At 37.8% G+C, this 25457-nt stretch overlaps 1 protein-coding gene across 3 annotated transcripts in view; it reads right to left on the bottom strand.

Annotated features, from left to right (window-relative positions):
- Positions 1-462: 462 nt before the first annotated feature.
- Positions 463-25457, bottom strand: part of Fas1 (fasciclin 1 Fas1 domain-containing) — a 443263-nt gene continuing 418268 nt past the window's right edge. For all 3 annotated transcript variants that reach the window (XM_076188166.1, XM_076188165.1, XM_076188163.1), the window contains exons 11-13: positions 21355-21517; positions 20723-20891; positions 463-5600 (exon numbers count right to left, since the gene is read on the bottom strand). In XM_076188166.1, coding sequence (XP_076044281.1) covers positions 5398-5600; positions 20723-20891; positions 21355-21517 — 535 coding nt within the window. In that variant the 3' untranslated portion in view covers positions 463-5397. The remainder of the gene's footprint in view (positions 5601-20722; positions 20892-21354; positions 21518-25457) is intronic.

Here is a 25457-nt window from a genome sequence, read left to right on the forward strand (position 1 = left end):
TATATATATATGTATATGGATAGAAAAGGGAGGGAGGTTACTATATAATGAAACAGAGGAAGTAAACCAATTCTAGCTGTTGGCCCCTGTTGTGGAAGTAGTGTCTTGAAGCATTGCCTTTAACCTGAATGGTGTGGCAGGGAACAGGGATGACCCCTCATCCATGAGATGCTTAGATGTTGGGAGTGGGTATTGGATGAGTGCAGAATAGGAGTAGAATGGGTGTATGCTCCGATTTAGCCACCCCTTCATAAGGTGAAAAGGCCATTTGGTGTGTATTTGTAAGTACCATAGGAATGTAGAATCCCAGCAGTTGGAAGCCAGAGGCTACATAACTCTAAGTGCATGCATAGGCTACAGTGCATGTTCTCCCTCTACTCCTCCAAGGTAAGGATTGCTAGAAGAGAATTACTTTCCCTTGCTCCAAGAACATACAACAATGAGGGGTAAAGAGAAGCATCATTCCTTGTCAAGACTATATTTTGTACAGTACTGTAATTTACAGCAATAAATGAACAAGTCACTTGGCTGCCACTGCACTTGGGTCAAGCCAGAACTACATGAACACAAATTCACACCTAGTCACAAGTGATATGCCACCTATTTTGTCAGTCTATCTTAGCAGTGCATATTATTACATCTGACAGCAGTTTCATATGGAAATTAGTTCCTTCAGTATTAGCAGCTCTACTGGGTGTTACTTTGCACCACCACCCTGAAATGAGGCTTTTGGGTTTGAATTCTGTCATGCATATGGATTGATAGACACTCCAGACTACTACTGTACAAACTACAGCTAAAATATATTTTGGTAATACAATTTACATATCTCATAAATCTCAGACTTGGCTCCATACATAAGTTTATAACTTAAATACAGCAATCATAGTGTATATATTAGAACCACTAATAGTATCTAAACTCAATTCATGTGCATGCCTGAACATTTCCCATGATACACCAGGATTTACTGGTGAAGGGCTGGTTAAGGCAAAGCCTCTATATTTGCCTACAAAAAACTGTTGTGTTGCAGCAGCAAGAACTTACATGTGGTACTGTGGTTTCATATATCATTATGCAGTTGGACTCTTAAGGTATTCTGATGGTATGCTAGAATGGTATAGCAAAGCTGTGGTCTGATGATACACAGCTTTAAGTGGTGAGCACTGTAACTGGGAGCCACTAGTGACTCAGTGGTAGGTCTGGCCAGCCCAAGCTCCTAAAATAGAACTTTGGAGGCAACACATGACACGAAAAGATGCAGAATATGTTACATACAATATCCATAATTTATTCAAAGAAATTTTTGAGGCACTGCGTATAAATACACTATTCCTTTTGACTATTGTACAGACATAGCAGTGCAGCGTCTCCACTTGGTGCTGCCCCAAGTGACTTGATACATCATCCTCTACAAAGCTGAATCTCGAGTGTCACATACAAGAAAAAACTTGACTGAAGCAGAACTTGTGGGAATACAAGTAGTGCCATTTACATAGGACTGATATGACTGAACACATTGAAACAATCATTAGGTTACAGTCTTCTACTTGTAATTGTACCAATCGTTAGGGGTTTGACAAAAACTGTTCCAGCAATTGTTTCTGCCCATCACACAAGGCTACCTGTAGATAACCATGCATGTCCAGCCAAAACCAAGTGCAAGAAATTGAGGCCCTATGGTTGCTTTGACGCTGCTCAGTCACACCCAGATGCATCCCTACTGTGGTGGCAATACCAGATAGTTGGCCTACAACAGCCTTTGACTAATGTGTGTCCTGATGAAATAAAATTGTTTGGCTGTGTGGAGGGGGGAAAAGATGGCAGGGCCTCTTCTCCCGAGGCAGTAAGAGTCACTACTGTAAAAGTTTTAATGCTATGGGCCCCACATCACCCTTTTCCCTGCCTCCAGCTCCGACAGAAGCAAAGAAGCTGCGCATAACACAACATTTGAATGCTGAAGCCCATGCATGTGAAATGTGTGGTGTTGCCCAACATGATGGGTAGACCTGTAGAAATGTGTGAGAAGCAATAGCACTATTGAAGTGTACATGAGAAAATGTGAACAGCATTATCGTCATCAGCATGATCATCAACATTCTATACAAAAACATTCGCACGGCTTGTAATCCATGAATTTACAAGCAGCAACAGTTGCTATATGCATACCCAGCAGCTGCATGTACAACCAGCAGCTGCAGTTTCATGCAAAATTGTCACAATAGCAACAGCTACAGCTGTGAATATGCCAGCAGTAGCTATATGTATACACAGCAGCAGCAGCAGCTATGTGAATAACTGGCAGCAGCAGCAGTTTGGAACAAAATGGCAACCTAAATACAATTCGACCCATAACGATGGCGGCAGCTGCAGCACAAGGAATCACAAGGAACAATGGCCCAACAAATTACGAGTAGTGTAGGAAGAGGATGAGTGTAGAAAAGTGGAATATAACTGTATGAAAGTGGACAATTACCATCAGGAATGTAGTAGCTAAAGAGGAACTGGTTGCAAAGAGGTCAAGAAGGAGTCAGCAATAGGAACCAGAAGATGGACCTTTTCATTTATGCAGAAAAATAGTGAACATAGGAGCATTTAATTCACTTGGGGTTAATATCACTGTACGAATTCTGCAACTGAAAAGGCTCAGTCAGAGGGCATGGGAAAAGGTCAAGATGTATTACAGCCAACAGTTTAAGGTTATATAATATTTTACATCAATGTTTCAAATTTCCCCTTGGACCAGTTACTGTATACATGGACACACACTGCTGTCATGGGTAAAGAGATATCAAAGAGGGAACAAGTAATGTTAGAGTTATGAGGTTGGAAACCAGATGAACTGGAGCAGAATACTGGATTTAATTTTACAGAATAAAATTGGGACATGGGACTATAGATATTTGACAGCTGATGATACTTTGATGTTAATAATTACGTACTGGGTGCACAACAGGAAAGGGTATAGGACAAATGAGGTGATAATGTTCTAAAAGGAAGAGGGTGTCCAAAGGCAATGCCTGTTTCCATGGCTATGCTGGACAAGTGGCAGACAATGGCAACACTCAAGGCAAATGGTCAGTGCTGGATGACCTTGTACTACTTCCAACAAGAACACGGAATGGACACTCAAGTATAGGAAAAGTAGTACAGTGAAAGGTTTACATGAGCCAAAAGATTATGTACAATCTTCACTCAACCTCCTCTTTCTAGCTCATATCTCCAATGTACAGCGAAAGTCTTCTGCTGTACACTAGATTCAAAACGTTGGACTACACTACAGGGCTGACACGTGCTTAGTAACATGACTTGTTTGACATTTCAACTTTATTACTAATTCACAGCAGTAGCTTGTGTCTGCCAGTTCTACATAATTTTATTGATCTCAAGTCATGAACATCTTGTTGTTATATTCATCTTCTCTTCAATGAAGTCTTTGGTTTGATTCCTCTCAGGTACAATCATTCACTCATATATTACAAGGTACCTCATGACATCTCAGCTGTCATCTACATATAACTAACATCATGGCCTGGGATAAAAGAAGCAGGTCTCAAGTAAACACTTCACCCTCTCCAGTTGCTCCTTCCACAGTCACAAGAAGGGATAAGAAACATGTGGCCAAAGATTACTTGTCAGCAGCAGCAACAACATCAACAACAACAACAACAACAACAACAGGGACTTGTACACTGGAGATTGTTTGATCACAGATGTGCTGAGGTTGTTGCTGCTGTGTTGAGGTTCTTCCAGTATAACTCTATGACTTAATAACATATGAGGCTAAATCAGATGTTCTCCAATGCTTCATTCTTCACTTAATTACTCTAATTTCTCTCAGATCTGTTTCTATCCTCACACCTTTTTTTCTTTTAATTTGATAAAGGATTTTCACTTTACCTAATCAGCTTTTCTCTTACAACTTGTCCTTTTTCTAATCCTACCTTTAGTGTTTCTCTGGCATTTCGCTTTGACAGTGCTATATGAGGCCATTGTCTCACATCAGCATAAAATGGAAGTTATCCATGGGAAATAAAGGTGAATCAAGGAACCTCTCATTCACAGCATCTACAAATACTGCCTCTACACATCAACACTTTCTTCAGTAATATCAAACATACCAATGCATAACATTATTCTTCATTCATTTTCTGTGATGGAAAGATTGCAATCCTCGTGTTTCATTTCTTACAGTACTTCTCTGCCCAAAAAAGGGATGACTCATATTTTCATGTTCAGAAATCCATACTCTCATTAATTTATACTGATCATTTTGAAGTCGTATCTTGTTAGTCATGTTTGTGGCCCTAAGTTGGACCACAATGTAGAGGGCAGTAGTGAGAATGTTGTAGAGCTCACAATGTTCTTTGTAGTGCTTAAGGTGTAATGGTTGTAGTTGTGACAGAATGAATTGTGTTATGCATAGCATTCATGATCTTTCTGTAATCATTAAGATGAAGTATTAGCTTATTTTCTGGGTGATTAAGTCTTGTGTAGTGAAGGAGGATGGTCTGTCTGTAGTGACAGAAAAATAACTGTTGTGTTGTTTAGGGTAATGATTGAAGTTTTTCTCATTATAGTAAGTACTGGGAAGATGTATTTAGCGAGATGGCATGTTATTCGTGTTTGATTATATATGGTATAGCTCCGACATAGAAAGTGTAACTGTTTTGTATTTAATTACAAGGAACTATTTGCAGTTGTAGTTAGAAAACAATGCTCAATTTCAAAGTATACATGAGAGTTTAGGTTCACATGTGAGTGTTATACTGGTATACTGTGTTCAGCACAAGGTGTTGAATTGTTCACTGTGTTCAGCACATTATGTTGATTTGTTCTTTGTGTTTAGGGCATGGTGTTGGACTGTATGCCAAGCTGGTGATGATAAAATGTTTTCTATTACAGTGAAGTGAGGATATTGAGTGCTGTACAGTGTTCAGTATATATTAATTTATCTCAAGGAGTATGAACTTTTTATGATAATGTGATGTGCACTGGTCCTGTTAGAGGTGAAAATGTTTGATATGATGAAATGGATGTAATGGTTTACTCAAAAGTGCCTTTTTATAAAAAGCTTGTGAGGAAAGGGGTGTTGACAGTGTTATCTAGTGTGAAACTGCATTGTATGTGGTTTTGAGTGCAATGTGTGTAACTATTAAAATTCCCCACCAAGTCTGCTGCTGACTTGATCATTTAGGTTATCTTTTTAATTTTTTTTGTGGACAAGTCCTGGGATATGTGTCCTAATTATGTACTTGTGTATAATTCAAACACATTTAGTGTTTTACATCCTTTTAAGGTGAGATGGATTTGCATTCTGTTAACGGTGGAACTGAAGCTGCTCCCTATCATCTCTGCAGGAGATCCATAAAATGTGTTTACTGAGAGCTGAATTCTTCAATGCAGACTTCGTGCCAGGAGAAGGGTGAGGAAGGAAGCAAGGAGGGCAGTAGCAGTGGAGGAGGTGCTTGTGGCGGATGACACTGTCACATCACGACTCTTCATTAGAACTTTGTTGATGACATGTACTACTCCGTTGACGCACTCGACATCGGGCCTGATGACTTGGGCTTTGATACCATTCCACTCCAGGAAGTAATCTGAAAAGTATTACAATATATGTAATCATATGGTATGCTTTCATACATAATTAACAAAAGAACTCAACATTCCATGCCTATCTATCAGTGTAAAGGTAAACATTAATACTGGATAACAGTCATTACTGCCTATGTAGAAAATAATTAAGGAAGTGGGAGGTCAATGTTCCCCACTCATAGGGTGAAGATAAAGCAGAACTATTTTCCTAAATTTACTTACAATCCTTCATCAAGTATGCAAAAGAATTACAGTATTTTGAAAAAAGATACAGGATCCAATCCATCCTTAAAATCTGTAATTCACAACTTGATCACTTCTAACCTGACAGGGCCTTGAACTCCTTACTTGGCTACTTGTGAATGTCATATAACACACACACACACATTAGACTGATGGCTATGATTGGAACTCCAGAAAAACACACACGCAATTTTCATGGATTTCAGCGATGAGGGAGTACCTGTGTTGTATTAGTAGGGAAGGGGAAAGCTCGTGGTGTAGTGGACAAGTGAAGAAAAAAGAAGGGAGAAATTATTGGGAAAAATGGAAGAAAATGAGGAAGGGGAGGAACAGGCCCAGGAAGTCAGAAGAGGTGTAAACAAAAGGTGCGCAAAAAAACACAGCTGAAGTCGAACAAGTCAGCAAAGGGACCAAAAGTAGAAATATAGATAAGAGCAACTCAATAGAAAGTGGAGATAATTATTTCTATAGATTTGATGAGGGAGATGACAACCTCCCCTGATTAGCAAGTCTATAGGAAAAACTAACATAAATGAACGAATCATGGGAGGTTAGGTTTAGCCAACTCACGCTAATTAAACAAAGAGTTGATAAATTGGAAGAACTAAAGGAGAACCAAATCCTAAATAAAGAAATAGAAGAATTAAAAAGACAGTTAAAAGAAGTAAAGGATGAGAATGAGGAATTAAAGAGGAATAATAAAGAGAATAAAGAGTCCATGGCAAAAGAGGTAAAGGATTGAAAAAAACTTCAGGAGGATAATTAAATTGAATTTAGAGATATAGTGAAACAACAGATGAAGGAACACACTATGGACACAGTTATTAAAGTGATAAGAGAGAAGGAAAAGATAGTAAGAGACTTAGCAGATAAAAATAAATTTATAATTATATTAGGAATGGAAGAGAAGCATAATCTAAATAGGACTACAAGAGTAAGAGATGAGAAAGAAAAGGTAAACAAGGTATTAAAAATATTTCAAGGTGAACAAGAAATAGGGAAAGTAATTGAAGAAATACATAGACTAGGGAAATACAGTATAGACAAGACCAGACCAATTAAGGTTAAATTCAGGTCACAAATGACAGCAGAGAATGTCTTACCAAAAACAGGGAAACTAACAGAAAGTGATCAGTACAAACAGGTATGGATAAAAAGAGAGATGAATAAAGAGGAAAGAGAGGAAGAAAAAACAAAAAGAATCAAAGCTAAAGAAAAAAATGAGAACAGAACAGAGTCAAAGAGAAATTCTATTGGATAGTAGTGGATATGAAAGTGAGTAAATGCTTCATAGGAGAGAAAAACAAGTGAAAAAGAAAACGAGATGGAGGTAACAGAAAATTAAAAGTGTCCTTCACAAATATAGATGGCTTAATAACAGGCTTGGATGAACTGAATGATTAACTGAGGGAAAAAGAACCAGACATAATGGGAATTGCGGAGACAAAATTGAAAGGTCCATTACCACCCAACAGTGTAGGACATGGTGTATGTAATTATTGGATTAGAAACAGAGAAGTAAAACAAAGTGGTGGAGTTATGTTCTTGACAAAGAAGGATATAAATGTGAGGAATGTTACATATGGAAAGAATAGAGTGGAGATGATTATAATGGAAATAGAGGACAGGGACAAGAAGAGCAGGAAGTTTGTGGTAAATCATGTGCCTCTTAAATTGGCTTTGTGGGAAGAGAGAGAACACAAGAATATGTTAGAAGACACAAGGATAACACTAAATAAGATAATGGAAGATGGAGGAAGAATAGTTATAATGTGTGACTTTAATTGTAAAGAAATCTGCTGGGAAGAGATGACAGTGAAGGGTGGAGATGACCTATGGGGAAATGTACTACTTGATATGATTATAGAACATACAATGACACAATGGATACAAGAGAATACTAGGTATAGAAATGAGGAAGAGCCATTGAGACTAGACCTAATAATCATATCAGAACCTGAAATAGTGGACAAGATTGAATATAAGACACCACTAAGTAAAAGTGACCACATATCAGTTGAACTGGAACTAAATGAAGAAAAATACATGGGAAAAAATGAACAGTATAGAGAGGGAAGATTGATGTATGGAAAAATTAATTTTTATAAAATGAGATTAAAAAAAAAAAAAAAAAAAAAAAAAGCAGACTAGGAAAGGATATACAAAGAGGAAACAACAGTAGAAGAGAAATGGAAAATTTGGACAAAAATTTATAAGGAAGATGTGGAAAAATATGTTCCAAGACAAAAACAGAAAAAGGATATATAGAATGCTGGTACAACAAAAGATGTAGCGAGTTAAAAGACAAAAGGGATAAAGCTTGGATAAAATGGAGGAAAGACAAAAAAAAAAAAAATACATACTGGTTTTAGAAATGAATATGTACTAATGCGCAGAGAAGAAAAAAGAAAATACGAAAAGGATGTCATAGAAAAATGTAAAGATCAACCAAAACTATTCTATAGATTTGTAAACAACAAACTGAAAAACAAACAAGAATTAGTGAAACTATGACAAGGAGGAATAGAATACACAGAGGAAATAGAAATGGCAGAAATTATGAACAAGCATTTTAAATCAGTGTTTACAAGAGAGAACATACAACTTAGAGATGTCAAGTGGGAGGTGAAAGACCCCCTATGAAATAGATAGAAGTAACAAAGAATAAAATAATGAATCACTTGAGTAATTTCGATGTTGGAAAATTGCATGGTCCAGATGAAATGGCAAACTGGATTTTGAGAGAATGTAGGAATGAACTAACAGACAAAATACATAGTCTAATAAGCAGTTCATTGAAGGAAGGAAAAGTTCCAGAAGATTGGAAAAGAGCAAATATAGTACCAATATATAAGGGGGGAAACAAAGAAGATTCTACAAACGGTCTCTCTTACAGTTGGAACAAGTTAGATGAGAAAGTGGTGTGTGCAAAAACAATACATAAATTTAAATATAGTTTAGATGAAATGAGATATGAAGACGGGACACCACGAGCATAGCTCCCCTTCCCGTAAAATACAACTAGGTAAACTAGGTAAATACAAGTATGGTGGCTAAAATTTGTGAAAGAATGATCAAAATTAGATTGGTAAAGCATTTGGAAAAAACAATGTACTAAATCTGAGGCATTTTGGATTTAGACAAGGAAGATCATGTGTCACAAACTTGATGTGTTTCTATTCAAGACTAATAGATATGATACAAGAAAGAGATGGATGGGCTGATTGTGCCTTTCTAGACCAGAAAAAAGCTTTTGATAAGGTGCCACATAAGAAATTGCTAAAGAAATTAGAAACTGCAGGAGGAATACAGGGCAAACTACTTAAGTGGATGGAAGACTTCTTGCATGAAAGGAAAATGAGTGATGATAAGAGACAAACATTCCAATCAGGATGAGGTGATTAGTGGAGTTCCATAAGGAACAGTTTTGGCCCCAATAATGTTTTCTATATATATTAATGATATGGATGAAGGAATTGAAAGTTATATGAGCTTCTTCACAGACGATGCAAAAATGTTGAAAAAAGTGAGCGCTGAAGAAGATTGAGTCGCTGCAGAGTGATCTCAATAAAGTATGGGAATGGAGTAGGAAGTGGGAGATGGAATTCAATATTAAGAAGTGTAGTATAATGGCATTTGGGAGAAGCCAAAAAAGAATAGTGGGATCATATATGTTGGGAGAGGAAGAAATTAAAAAAGTGGAAAAAGAGAAGGACCTAAGAGTCATTATTATGAATAATATGTCCCCTGAGAAACATAAAAAAAAAAAAATTGGAGAAACTTATAATTTGATAAGAACAATCAAAGTGGCATTTACATACCTGGATGAAGAATGGTAAAGAAAATACTTGTTACTTTGATAAAACCAAGATTGGAGTATGCAGCGATAACATGGTCACCAAGTACAAAAAAATGTATGACAAAACTTGAAAGAATACAAAGAGCAATTACAAAATTGGCACCAACGCTCTTAGAACTATCATATGAGGAGAGGCTGGCAAAACTTGAATTACAGATATTGGAGCAAAGAAGAGAGAGGAGACTTGATAACTATTTATAGAATCATGAAAGGCATGGAAATTATTGATAGAGAGGATCTAATAAAATGGGATGGTAGAGATACAAGAGGACATGGAAAGAAAATCATGAAAGACAATTATAGAAGAGACCTGAAAAAGGACAGCTTTCCCCACAGGATAATAGACGTTTGGAACAGGTTAGATGAGAATGTGGTGTGTGCAAAACCGATACATGAATATAAAAACAGTCTCGATAAAACAAGATATGGAGACAAGTGTCATGGTTGCACCTCCCCGCCGTGCCCTATATGCCACGGGCCCATACTTGGAGCGGCATAAGTCTGGGACGCAACAGAAACAACAGACCCTCTGTGCAAGTGTGACCCTCCTAGGGTGATTAATGCGTGTAAAGGTACTCACGGACCTGTAGCGAAGGAGCCCGGATCCAAAAGAAACAATTGGCCCCTTGTGCACAAGGACGCTATGGACAAGAAGTGCGCGCGAAGGTGCCAGTGGACCTGCAGCGGAGGAGTACAAAATCGGTGCCCCCGCCGACCAAGGTTAAGGGGCACGCACGCCAAAACCAGGCGGCAACATAGAGCCAACATATATCTGGTCACATTGTATCGTAGGATTAAGGTATTAGGTAGAAACATTTTTGTGAGCCCTCTCCACACAAAAATAAAGGAGATGGTGAAAGATGTGAAGTTGGGCAAATAGAAATAGGATAAGTTAATTAAATACATGTTGGCACCTGTGCTATGGCACCGGTGGTGTGCGGCCTGTGTATATAAGAAGGGGAGCAGTGGTCCTTAGGCCCACTCCCGTTCCTGCGCCCGCTCTCTGTTCAAGCTCACCATTCGGTAAGAGACATATATATATATTTTATACTGTGCTAAAATATCATTCTTGTTGCTTTTTTCCATCGTCTTTATTTATCCCCGTGTAAAGAAAGAATATCCAAAGCGAGGCTACGTTTTGAATCTAAATTTCTGGATTGAAGGAACTACTCGAATCCTAAGTCTCGGTTTGATGTATCAACTCAAACACAGAGCCTAGATTCGTGACACAAGACACCACAAACATAGCTCCCCTTCCCGTAAAATACAACTAGGTAAATACATACACACATTGAGGCTAGGTATGATAAAATTGTAGAGTAGGAGACAGGAAATCAAGGATATAGATTAAGTTGGTACTGTACATGTATTTGTGGCTAGGTGTGGTAAATTGGAGAGTAGGAGACAGGACCTAACAAGTGTTGCTTCTTCCCTATTAACTACAATTATGCAAATCAAGGAAATACACACACTTAAGAAATCTTGGGAACAAATTAAAAAAGACCACATGTCTAAAGGATGTGAAGAAATACAGTTTTCCATATAAATGTATAGATACATGGAATAACTTAGAAGGTGATATAGCCCAAGTTGGAACAATACAGGAGTTCAAATCTAAATATGATAATTGGATATCAAAGATATAGATTAAGTTGGAACTGTATATGAATTTGAAGTTAGGTATGATAAAACTGGAGAGTAGAAGATGGGATCCAATGGATGTTGTTCCTTTCCTGTATACTACAATTAGGTACACATGGGGCTTTGTTCTGTGAGGGCAAGGTGTCTATGAAGAGGCATATAGGATTGCCCAGTATATGTTAGCAGAAACAAACTTAGCCAGTCATAGATGGTTGGAGGAGGAGCCTTACCCCTTCAGAGGTTTTGTCTTGGCTATCACACAGAGTCAAGTTTGTCTAAAGGTCTCAAAACTAGATTATAGCTCTTCTAACCAACAGGCAAGTCTCTGCCTATCAGAAGTCAAGACTGCGGCCTGGACATCACAGAGAAGGTCGGTACATATAAGTCCAGCCTCCCAAACCTCAAACACTATCACTACTCAAATTATTGCCAATTAAAGTAAACACAAATAAAAGTCATAGAGAGGAGAATTTAGTCTCATTCAACACCAACATTTTGAAAGATGCTAAAACTATTTATACAATTGTTCGTAACTTCCCTGGTCCTACCACTCTAGCCACAGCTACCACTTAAGGGGGGCCACCTCAGTGAATTTTTCACAAATATTTTTTAAATTTCACTCTTCAGTTTTATTTGCTCACCCTGTCATTGCTACCTGAAACTATCACTTGGTGATTTTTTTTTTCCTAAAAATTAAATTCTTTCCCCCAGATGCCATTTTTAAATGACCCAGGCATCATAACATGATGCATATGCTAGAAAATGAAGTATCATTCAATGCTTGTAATCTGAAGTTCAATTCAATCTATTGCCCTAGGTATAACTTGCAGGAGATCCACACCTCCCAAGTAACCAACAGCAGCCACTGGACAGGACCATAAGTCAATCAAGGAGGAAATATTGTCTTGTGTGCGTATAGCTAGGGTGGGACAGTGTAGGATATGTTCAGTGTCCTCTGTGTGATGGTTGCATCTAGAGCAGTCTGTTTCTGCAGCCATGCCTATTCAGTGCTGGATGGTGACCTGAATGCTAGTATGCCAAAGTGGTTCTTGCTTCTGTTGGGAGATATCATTTGATGAGCTTGATGTCTGGGGACTTTTGATGTAGTAAATTTGTTAGTCAGTATTGAAGAACTTCTTTTGTGATCTGAGTGTGAATATGGTTTTGTATGATAAGAGTGGTAGATTGTCAAAGATATTTGAGTAGTATGCTACTGTAGTTAATTATCAGATTCAACTGGTTGTGCTTGTGTGATTTAATGAGAAGGGATGAGGTCTCTTGCATGGAACTGTACCTATCACTTTCATGTGATTTTCTATAGAGAGGATTTTGGCTTGTGTGTGTAGGGCCTTAATCAGGTGGTTCTAGTGCACTGTTATCATTCTCAATGCTTTCATTTTGTACAGCTTGTAAGCTGTATCTTTGTTCTCATTGGAAATCATGCTAGAAGTATTTGCCTGTTGGACAATTAGAAATTTTGCATGAATGAGATTTGGAGAAAATTGGATTGTGATGATGTAATGTGAAAAGGATAGGCTGGTAGTATTGTTGGGGAAAAAACTGATGTACAATCTTCATATGATGTAAGAAGGTATGAAATGGATGAGTGTGATGAAAGCAAATGGAGTGAGGATGTACATTTCATTTGCCTAGTGACCTTGCTATGTAGATAACTTGATATTGGTTGATAATTGTAAACTTAAAATTCAGTTAGCAAAGCAAGTTATAAAACTGAAAAGTGTACTTGATAAAAATAAAATCTTAATACCTCATATGCATAGTAAAGATAATCAAAGCAAACTACCTGGTGGTAACTAATATATTAAACCAAAGAGAGACTACATGAGGTACTATTATTCACTAAGACATACATATATGCATATACCAAAGGCTTTTTCACCCTTACAAGGGAGGTAGCCAAAAACAAAGGCATAGAAACCACTCCCACCCATTCCATCCCCTTCATACTCCACTCCCCTCTACCCTCTTCCCTTCCTCTTATCTAGGCACCTACTGGATGACAGGTAATCCCTGCATCTTGTCCACTGCCCCGGGTCAGAAACAGTGTCGTAAGACACAGCACATCCACAGCAAGGCCGCTTCATTATATCGGCAACCCCCCCTCTCCATCCCTAAAATGGGTAGTGGCATACCATAAACCAATGAAAATAGTGCTCTAGAAAACAACGTGCATTTTTGTTTGCCAATCTAGTTACAAAATATTTACAAAATTATTTTGAACTAAGCAAAATAATATTTCCATGCAAATGCACAAAAAAAAATCCTTTAATTGTACAACAAACTTTTGAAAAGCATTTCGTGACTGTTCTGTTTGCACTTGAGGATGCTACTAATGGGTTCTCATGAACAGGAGCCATTGATTACCTACACATGCAAAACCTATATATGGGATTACCTACACATGCAAAACCTATATATGGGAAAACATGTTGTCAGGAGACCTTGCAGTCTCTTACTTGGTCATTGGGAAAAAAAAAAAAAAAAAAAAAAAAATCTTGATCTAAAAAAGTCAAACTGGGCTACATGCCATTGCCTCTGTGGAAATTTTATTCCATTCATTGGGTGTGCAGTTAATAAGGGACTGAAACAGACCTGCATGAGATGGTTCCTGTGAGAAGAACAACAGAGTCATCTCTGCTACCCACCTTCAAACCCTATCAACTTCCTCACTTCCGCTTAGAGGTCAAAAAAGTGAACTCAGAAAGAGACCTAGGAGTAATAATCATCAAAGACATGACACCAGACAAACGTATCAACAAAATAGTTGGAGAAACCTTCAACCTATTAAGGTCAATGAAAGTGGCATTTGACTACTTGGATGAGGAAATTATTAAAAAAAATATTAGTTACACTAATAAGATCAAAACTGGAGTATGCAGCAACACAATGGACACCCAGTACTAAAAAGAATATAAGGAAATTAGAAAGAACACAAAGAGCAAAGACAAAGTTGGCAACAACTCTCTCCAAATTAACATATGAACAAAAATTGTCCAAATTGGAACTACCAACTCTGGTACAAAGAAGAGAAAGAGGAGATCTACTGGCTATTCATAGAATCATGAAAGGAATGGAAATCCTAGATAGAGATGATTTATTAAAATGGGGCAATGGAAAAACAAGAGAACATGAAAAGAAACTCAAAAAAGGATAATTTTAGAAGAGATCTGATAAAGAATAGCTTCCCACATAGAGAGCTGGATACCTGGAATAAATTAGATAAGGAAACAGCGTATGCAAACACTATTCAAGATTTTAAGAAAAAACTTGATGCTGAAAGCTACAAAAATGGGTCACCTTGAGCATAGCTCCCTTCCCATATAATACGACTAGGTAAATACACATGGAGAACTGACAACTAACAAATACTCTCCTCCTCCTGCTTTCAGCTAATGATATAGAAATAGTCCCATACCAATGCAACACAGACAACAGTCCAAATTTTTTCCACAGAGAGATCTGTGGGAAGGTCTGAAGACTGTTACTACAACTATGGGGCTGCAGATTCTCCATTCAGTGAAACCTGAGGCAATAATTCTTCTTCTTCATGAAACAGGATAACAAACTTTTTAAAAGGTTAGATATATAAATCCTACACATTTTGTCATAGTTTGAGATGGTTAGTTGCAAAATGATGTGAGAACATTTGCCTGCCTAAAGCAATAATGCATGGGATTAATTATCTTTTTGATGCTTTTATAATCTTACACACATCTTGAAAATGTGCACTCATAAAGTTAGAATAAAAACTCAGTGGATTAGAAGCAGTGTCAAACATCTGGAAAGTCAGGGTGAACCATCAACCATGCATATATATTCAAATGTTTTTTGTAGATACAAACCTGCAAATTCATAATCTATATAGCATGAAATAGAATACATCAGTAAGTCCACGTCTCTATGAAGATTCATTGTCATATTCTTATACAGTCTATTAACTGCCCATTTATAAAGTTTTTCCGATGCCATTTACAAACCTCTACCATATATTTGATCAACATAAAATTGTAAAACCTTGTATGCATAGTAAAAATACCCACTAATCAAAACAAGCCATCTGGTAACATAGTAATAAGTCAGACAATATTTAATTTACAAGAAAAACTACGATTCAATAAACAAAAATTAACCTACATACATGGTAAGAGAAAATGGAGAAAAGTGGGAGGTGAGCCAGCTGTTGTTTGCGGACGACACTGCGCTTGTGACAGGATCGGAGAAGGGATTGAGGAAGTTGGTGACAGAGTTTGGGAGAGTGTGTGATAGAAGAAAGCTGAAGATAAATGTGGGTAAAAGTAAGGTGATGAGATGTACAAGGGGTGAAAGTGGCAGCAGACTGGAAGTGAGCATTAAGGGAGAGCGACTGGAGGAAGTGGATAGTTTTAGATATTTGGGTGCAAATGTGGCAGGAAAGGGTGGAGTGAAGGTGGAGGTAGAATGTAGATTAAGAGAAGCGAGTAAATGCCTTGGTGGATTAAAAAGTGTAATGAAGAATAGAAATTTGGGAATGGATGCTAAGAGGAGACTGTATGAAGGAGTGATTGTGCCAACAGCACTGTATGGAGCAGAAACATGGAACATAAGAGAGGAAGAGAGAAGGAACTTGAATGTGTTTGAGATGAAGTGACTGAGAAGTATGATGGAGGTTACTAGGCTGGATAGAGTGAGAAATGAGGAGAACAGGGGTGGAAAGGGAGTTGGGAGATAGGGTTGATGAAAGAGTATTAGGATGGTTTGGACACATGGAAAGAATGAGTGAAGAAAGACTAGTAAAGGAGGTATGGAAGGCAGATGTGGGGGGGAGTGAACATGAGGGGACGTCCTAGGATGAGATGGATGGATTGGGTGAAGGGGGCTTTGGGGAAGAGGGGAATGTCTGTTGAGGAAGGATGGGAGAGGACAGAAGACAGGGGTGAATGGAGAATGGTTGTATATGGAAGATGTTGTGATGCATGAGGTGGAATGGACGGGGGAATGGGGGGTGAGGTAGTGTGTGTGAGCAAAATTTTGACGCAGCCTGAAGGGATTTCTCCCCGTCTTCTCCTTTATATGTGGGGACGGAGAGGGGGGGGTCGCCGATTTAATGAAGCGGCCTTGCTGTGGATGTGCTGTGTCTTGCGACACTGCTTCTGACCCAGGGCAGTGGACAAGGTGCAGGGATGACCCATCATCTAGGAGGTGCTAAGATGGGAGGGAGGGTGGAGGGGTGTGGAGTGTTTTCAGGGATGGAATGGGTGGGAATGATTTTATGCCTTTTCCTTTTTGGCTACCTCCCTAGCAAGGGGGATAAAGCCTTGGTATATGCATGTACAACATCAATTGTTCAGTAACTCACCATTTGCTGTTCACATGTCGTGGCGAACACACATAATGAAGGCATGGGGGGAAAAAAAATTATTATATTTTGAACAACACATTATATCTTGCATCAAGACTTCAAGATACCAGTAAGTTCACTATCTTTCAATTTATAAACTAAATTCTATATCAGATCAATTATTGTGTGCTTAGTAGATATATGAATTCAAATACATGATTTTAGAAAAGTTTCTAGATGAATAATTACCGTATTTTTTGGACCATAAGGCGCGGGCAAAATCCTTAATATCGGCCAAAATTGGGTGGTGCGCCTTATCGTGAGGTGCACCTTATGTGTGGCTTCAGTGCAAAAAAATGCCTCGGACAGTGACATACTATTTTGACACGTTTCATAGCTAGCCTGCCGACGTCGACAGTGCATAGGCCTAGCAAAAGCTACAACCAAGATGCATGTATCTTAACAAGAAAATTGCGAAAACTTCGACAGTTTTCGAGTATATGCCACCTCATTCATTCACGCTATCATGGCTATGACATGATAGCGTCCACAACACAGACAGCCATTTTGCATTGGTCTAGTCTCGCTCCACTCAAACTGTAGTCATTTGGGTATTTTTTTAGTTTCGACCATAGGCGCAATATAGCAATAGAAAATTAATGATTAATTTTGTAAATTAAAATGTATTAACGTAATATGTAAATTTGTGGGCGGAAATGAAAATAAAAAAATACCTTGCTACAAGCAAATATGCTAATGAACGAAGTCGGTAGCATAGGAACTTTGTATACCCCGCAAGCAGAAAGTGGTTGAAAACCCCGCCAACATCTCTCACGACGACGACAACGAGGATGAGCCAGATGACATTTAATTTGCAGGTAACGATTTATTAAACACAGGTTAGGTTAGGTTAGGTTAGATAAATTTATAACTTTCATTTCTTCGACGTCGGCATCTATCATAACAAACATCGCGTACCATTCGTCTGACAAGACTTCGTTACTTACGAAATCTGTTTTAGAACATTTTTTGTTTTTTATTTCCACTCACAAAATTGCATATCACATCGATACATTATAATTGACAAAATTAGTAATTAATTTTCTATTGCTATATTGTACCCATGGTCGAAACTAAAAATCTACCTTCATTTGTAATCTTGTGTTTTTAAGTGAATAGAGAATTCCGGGAATAAAACTGCTAATGTTGGTTTTATTCCCCACAATTCCTGTAACGTGTTTATGTTGTTTTTTAGGGGTATTGGCAGAGCAGACCGTCCAAGGAGGTGGTCTGATTTCACTGACCAAAAAAAAATATATATATATATAATTTATTTTTGTAACTTTGCTAAATCCCAACCGATTTTTCTCGAGAATTCAACAACGAAAATGTTCAGTTCTGAATGCACTCACATATGCATGATTATCCGATGACGAGACCAGGTGCGCCTTATGTAAGGACGGGGAATAGCAAATTACGGGTGCGCCTTATGGTACAAAGCACCTTATGGTCCGAAAAATATGGTATATATAATGTATATATGTCTATGAGAAGGATTTTACTAAAAACAACTGACCTGATAGTTAGAAATGACGTGTACATTAATACAAGTCTTATGAGCAGTACACTGCTGACACAAAAATACTATAAAGAAATGGATTTATTTTATATCTACAGTAAATAAGAACTGAAGGAAAAAAGTTGTTTGAATATATCAAAGAAGCAATGAAGCCTGATGCAATTTTACTTACTTTCATACGCTGATGGCAGAGGATGAACAAGCAAGGCAGAAATTAAAATTCAGTTTGGGAAAAACACTGAAGCACACTTAGAATTATACAAAGTATTCATAAATGCAATGCTCAAATGAGGGGAGAACTCTACAGATAGTAATGAAAACCAGAGAAAAGATAAGAAAATAGTTCAAACAAATTAACTTTAATAATGAAGGGAGAGGATATTCTTTTAAGAGAGATACTATCTTTTTTTTAAATTTCTTATTCCCTGTATCATATCAATAACATCTGGGTACACCTCTTTTCCACTCTTGTGAGCACTGAGTTCAACATAAAGAGGTGTCACATCACCATACAACATTAATCCAAATTATAAAACATATATCAACATCTAATCCAATGAATCTTGACACATATAACACACATTTTTTATCATAGATTGTCCCAAGAATATAATAAACAATTATTTCTATTTCATCATATCAAATGTAGACAGAAAAATTATTATGAAGAAAAGAGAAGAAAAGGATGAGGAGAAATTGTGAAAAAAAGGGGTAAAAGAAACTAGTTTTTCACAATTGGAAATTAACTTTTTAACATTTGGGAATTAAGTAAAAGGCTTGAAAATAATTGTAAAAAAAGGCAGCAGTATAAAAGTATAGGAGGGTAACAAATGAAAAACTAGAATAATACAGGAGTGAAAGAAAAAACAAGAATGTTAGAAATGCTGATTTGACAGTAGAGAAAAAACCTTTGACCTGAGTAATGAGGTTGGGGACAAGTATAATCTTTCATCCACAAAGTGCTTATATGGGAAGGGTGTTGAATGGGTTTTAATGCACTTTGATTCAGTCACCTACCCCCTTACACGGACACCACCTTTATAGAGGTGAAAAGGCCTTTAGTATGATTCACCTTGGTCTTGGATCATATGCTAGACACATGATCAATAGTTATTATCCTTCTGGATGGGAGCTCATTAACTCATATGGCCCATCTGTGGGAAATGCTGTAACCTTACACACATCCCAATTCCCTGCCCATGGGATAACAGCTTGTAGTGTTGTGGTGTTTTAAGCCCTGGCTGGGGACTGATCTTAGACCATCAATTGTTGCCTCCAGTTCTGCTGACTGGAGACTCACAGCACCTGGCAATGATCCTTGGGCCTTCCTCCCACAGGTGATCTCTCTGGGAAGACACCTTGTACTGATGTCTGTATTGTATTAGTGTAGAAATCTCTATGTCACCAGCAGAAAGCAGTGGGAGATGCTACATCTTGTTGCATTGCTTCCAACCTAAGGAATGGATGGGGAATAGGGAGGAACTTTCATCCACAAGGAGCTAAGATAAAAGAAACAACCAACGGGTGTGGGACGGGTGAAGGGAGGGTGTGTGCCTTGGCTGGGCCCCTTATAAGGAGGAAAGGATCTTTTGGCATATGTATGTTTGTATACCTAAAGGAAAAAGAGGGCATATTGGAGAAGTAATCACAAAGTCTGGGTTGGTATTATGATGGGAGGGACATTGCCAATTATTTCTAGTGTGGATAGCAAGTCTACTGTTCCTGTGCCATATGGATGGGCACAGTCAGTGCCAGTTGGGATGGCAGAGGCCATGGGGCCCATGCATAGGGGTGAGGAGTGCAGGATTCGAACCCACAACTAAGTAAATGCAACCCCGGCATGCTAACAGCAGGGGGAGGTCACCATATATTAAAATGACGGAGGCAAACTAGCTTCAGTTTTCTGGCCATACTGTAAAGGCACCGTGTCTTATTGCATTGCCTTTGACCTGAGCAGGTGTGGCAGGTGGCAGGGATGAACCTTCAACCATAAGAGGCTATGATGGGAAGAGTGACAAACAAGTTTTTTTATAGGTGTGGGATGGGTGTAGGGTGGGTGTATGCTTTGACTTGGTCAAAAAGCCTTTAGGTATGTATGTAACTCATTACTTGAAAATAACCAGAATTCACAACTTTAATATTTTCTCAATAATACGAGAAAAATCATAAAATATCCATATATAAACTATTCACACGATAAGACACATCATGCTATAACCATTACTTTGAGTATTCATAAATTTGCTGAGAGTTTCTGTTATGGTTAACTTTTGGTAATTCATGGCTGCAATTAAGAAAAAAAAAATCACACAAAAACAAAATAATCACAGAGAGTAACCTTTCCAGGTTTATATGAATTCAAAATACAGCGCTTCAAAGAATCTATCCTAGCTCTTACTATAAGTACTTTTACTGAGAAACACTGTCACATTTTTACATGCATTAAAGAGAATTCTTTCCTTACTTCCAAAAGATTCCCTAAGCACAGCTTGGAAGTAGATCTTGCCACGGGTCATCTGTAGACCTTTCTCACGTTTTGTTTCTCGCTGGGTTCCATTGGTGGTTAATGAAATCAAATCTTCCAAGCTCATGTCATCACCCACAATCATGTGGCGCTCTAAGATGTACTTCACCTACCAAGGCAAATAATAATAATTCTTAAGAGAAAAGCATAGTTAGATGGATACTGTAGAGCAGTGTCCTCATAGTTTTTGACTGTACCCTTTGGTTGTAACCAAAAATCTTATGTACTCCATACAAGTTTACAAAATAGAATATTAACACTCTGGCAAATTACTTAGCTGATCTTTAATCTATTGTTGAGTATTGTTACTACCACTTGAATGAAATACAAAAACATCCACAGTGGCTGGCAACAATTATTAGCATTATCTCTTATATCATTATGAGTTATAATACTCTGTTTCTGCAAGTCCTTGTGCCACATATTATCTTAAGAGCATTTTTTTTTTATAATGGAAGGAATGTTGAAATGATTATTGAAATGGAATGAAGGAATATTGAAATGATGACTGAAAATATTAAAATGATGATAGTTATATCATTATGCTTTATCATTTATATACAATAACGTACATGGTATCCAAACCCTCCCATGAAGAGTTTCTTGTGGGCAGAGGGCATTTCCCGTTTAATGTAGTCCCATGCATCATTACTGGGGACAAATATGGTAAAACGTTGGTCACGAGATTGGAGACGATGGTTCCAGCCTTCTTGTTCACTCAGGCTAAATGTAGAGCTGAAAAAAACAAACAAATAAATAAAATAAATAAATATATAGATAAAAAAGAATAACAAATATCAATAATAATAATAATATCAAATTAATAAATGAATGAAAAAATCAATAATATAGATAAGAAAAATATTAGATTAATATAAAAACAAGATTCTATATATCTATATACCATGAGTAGCCATGTCAAAGGTATGTACCCACTCCTCTCCACCACCATTTCTTTCCTTTCATCTTAGCTCCTCATGCATGATGGGTCATCCCTGTATCCTGCCCACTGCACTGGGTCAGAAGCAATGTAACAAGAGAATACATCCACAGCAAGGCTGCTTCACTTATTTGGTGACCCATCCCCCTCTCCATCCCTTCGGGCTGCATCAAAATATCATTTACACATAAACACCCTCTACCCCCATCCCCTGCCCCTTCCTTCCTTGCATAAAAGTACCATCTATACACAGCCACTCTCCACTCATCCCTATCTCCTCCCTTCTCCCTTTCTTGCTCAACAGACAATCCCCTCTTGCTCAATGCCCTTTTCACCCCATTCATCCATCTCATCCTCAGTTGTCCCTTCAAATTCACTCTCTTTACCTGTCTTCCACACCTCTTTTACAAATCTTTCTTCACTCATTCTTTCCATGTGTACAAACCATCCCAATCCTCTTTCATCAGCCATATCTGTCATCTCCTTTTCCACTCTGTCTCTCCTGTAACCCCTACCATACTTCTCAGACATTTCATTTCGAACACATTCAAATTTTTCCTCTCTGCCCCTCTTAAATTCTAAATCTCTGCTCTATACAAAGATGTCAGCACAATCATCCCTTCATACAATCTCCTCTTGGCATCCATTCCCAAATGCCTACTTCTCATGACATTTCTTAATCCCTGAAGGCATTTACTTGGGGAGAGATTGAGAGAGAGAAATTCTCATGACACTTTTTAATACCCCTAGGCATTTACTTGGGAGATGATAAAGAAGATAAAATGGATATTGAAAAAAAATGGTCATTGAATGATTTAGAAATGATTGCTTCAATAGGAACATTGAATGGAGACATTACAGTATATCACTCATGCATTTCACTGAACCTTAAGACCACATACCGCAATTCATGGGACTATGCAGCTAGCAAAGCTTCCTCCACTTTTATTTATCTATCAAATCAAAGGGGTGGGAGTGGATTTATACCTTTGACTTTGGCTACCTCTCTTGTAAAGGGAAAAAAGCCCTTGGTATATGTATGTAGGTATTTATCAAATATACACCCTTGTATCAAGCTTATTGTTTCCTGTCCAATTTATACTTAACATGGAAATATTGGCAATTTTGATGTTAGAAATAAAAAATCTTGAAGGTTCATATGAATTCCCAACTATATTTCCATTCTTTTTAACCACTTCAGTACGACTCAAATTCTCACATGCAGCATTGGCTACCATATGTAATTTGCATCACACTACTTGCATTATAAGATATAAAGTCACTGCTGTATTACTCATCCTCTTTTAATCCGAGTAACAATAAATACAGAAAATGTGATTAAACCAGTTCACAGAATCTGAGGAGAACTCATGTATGTACATCCATACTGTATACCAAAGGCTTTTTTCCCCCTTATAAGGGAGGTAGCCAAAAAACAAAAGCATAAAAACCACTCCCACCCATTCCATCCTGATCACACTCCACTCTCCTCCACCCTCTTCCCTCCCTCTTATCTTGGCACCTCCTGGATATGGGTCATCCCTGTATTTTGTCCACTGCCCTGGGTCAGAAGCAGTGTCGCAAGACACAGCACAACCACAGCAAGGCTGCTTCATTAAATTGGTGACCCCCTCTCTGTCCTCTCATGCAGAAAAGGAGAAGACAAGGAGAAATCCCTTCGGGCTGCATCAAATTTTTCTCATACATACTCCCCCACCCATTCCACTTCATGCATCACAACATCATCCATATACAACCATTCTCCATTCACCCCTGTCTTCTGTCCTCTCTTGTGTTTCCTCAACAGACATTCCCCTCTTTCCCAAAGCCCCTTTTACCCCATCCATCCATCTCACCCTAGGTCGCCCCCTCATGTTCACTCCTTCCACATCTACTTTCCATACCTCTTTTACTAGTCTTTCTTCACTCATTCTTTCCATGTGTCCAAACCATACCAATATTCTTTCATCCACCCTATCTCCCAACTCCCTTTCCACCTCCGTTCTCCTCCTCACCTCCTCATCTCTCACTCTATCCATATTTCTCAGATATCTCATCTCAAGCACAATCGGAGCGGACACGAACGGAGCAGCACGTATTTTCGGGGCGCTGGCTTACGAGCGAAAATATAAACAAGAAACTGGAAACGTACAGCGTCGGCCCTGTTGTTTATATACGGTGTGGCTGGGGCTGTGTATTTGTGGTGAAATGATGTAAGTCGTAATTGTATCTCCGCTAACTTTTTTTTTTTTTTTTTTTTTTCAAATTGGAAACCCCTAAAGCTAAAGACTCAACTAAAAGAAGCCTGGAAGAAACAAGAATCGAAACACCATTAGGGGTAGTAAGAAAAAATCATGCTTCACATCAACACCTAGAGAATACCAAAGGTTAGACGTAAGTAGATTTTCCGGTTTTGAAAGAGAAGGCAATGGATTACTTAGAGTAGAGATGGATAGAGAACCCAAATACAGGAATATAATGAGGAATAGAGATTTAAATGACATTGTAGATGAACTATTAGAGCTTAAAAGCGAATACAAGATAATGTACCAGGAAGTATCAAACCTAAGAAAAGCTAACAAAGAGAACAATAGGGAGATAGACGAGTTGAAAAGGGAATTAAAACAGCTTAAGGGTGATAATGAGAGGCTGAAAAGTGAGGATAATAGTAGGAACGAGGCTCTGAAATGAGAAATTAAAAGTCAAATGAAGGAAGTGACTGAAAAGGTGGAAGAAAAAATCAAGGAGAATGACCTACAGGAAATAAAAAAACAGTGGAAAATTTAACAGGAAAGTCAAGAAATATCCCTGAAGAAAATAATGGAACAACAAGTAAAAGATAATACCAAAGAAACTGTAATTCAGATTATTAAAGAGAAAAGTAACCTAGTTAGGGACACAGTGGATAGAAAAAGGTGTATAGTAATCTATGGCATTAAAGAAAAGTACAATGTACCAAGATATCAGAGGGAAAAAGGAAGAAAAAGAGATTGCCAAAAAAATACTAAAAGAGTTACAAACAGATGAGTTAGGCTGGGACCAAGAAATTGAGGAAACCCATAGAATGGGCAGGTACTCTAAAGATAAACAGTATAGACCACTAAAAGTTAAACTTAGATCACAATCAAGTGCAGAAGAAATATTATCTAGATCAATAAGATTAGCAAATAGCGAACAGTACAAAAATATATGGATAAAAAAAGAAATGAGTGAGGAAGAAAAAGAGAAAGAAAGAACTTAGGAATGAGGCGAATGAAAAGAATGAGAATAGAACTGAAAAAGAAAAGGAGTTTTTTGGAGAGTGAAAGACATGAGGCTGAGAAAAGGATATATAGGGAAAATGGAAACAAAGAAGACAGAAGGGGAGGAGGAGAAAAGAAACTAAAAATAGCTTATACAAATATAGATGGAATAATCTCAGGAATAAACGAATTAAACGATTATCTAGTCTTAGAAGAACCAGACATAATGGGAATTGTAGAAACCAAATTAAAGTACACCCTAACACCCCACACTGTGGGACAAGGTGTATACAACTGTTGGACAAAGAATAGAAAGAATAAACAGGGCGGAGGAGTTCTAATATTGACCAAGAAAGATTTGATTGTAACAAAAATAACAGAAGGAAAAAACAATGTAGAATCAATTATAGTACAAGTCGAAGGTAAACAAATGAAGAAAAGAAAATTTGCAGTGGTATATGTACCTCCTAAAACACAAGCCTGGACAGAAAGG

The sequence above is a fragment of the Oratosquilla oratoria genome, chromosome 7 (assembly GCF_046742065.1).
Source record: "Oratosquilla oratoria isolate Oo_2021 chromosome 7, ASM4674206v1, whole genome shotgun sequence".
Taxonomy (NCBI): Eukaryota; Metazoa; Arthropoda; class Malacostraca; order Stomatopoda; family Squillidae; genus Oratosquilla; species Oratosquilla oratoria.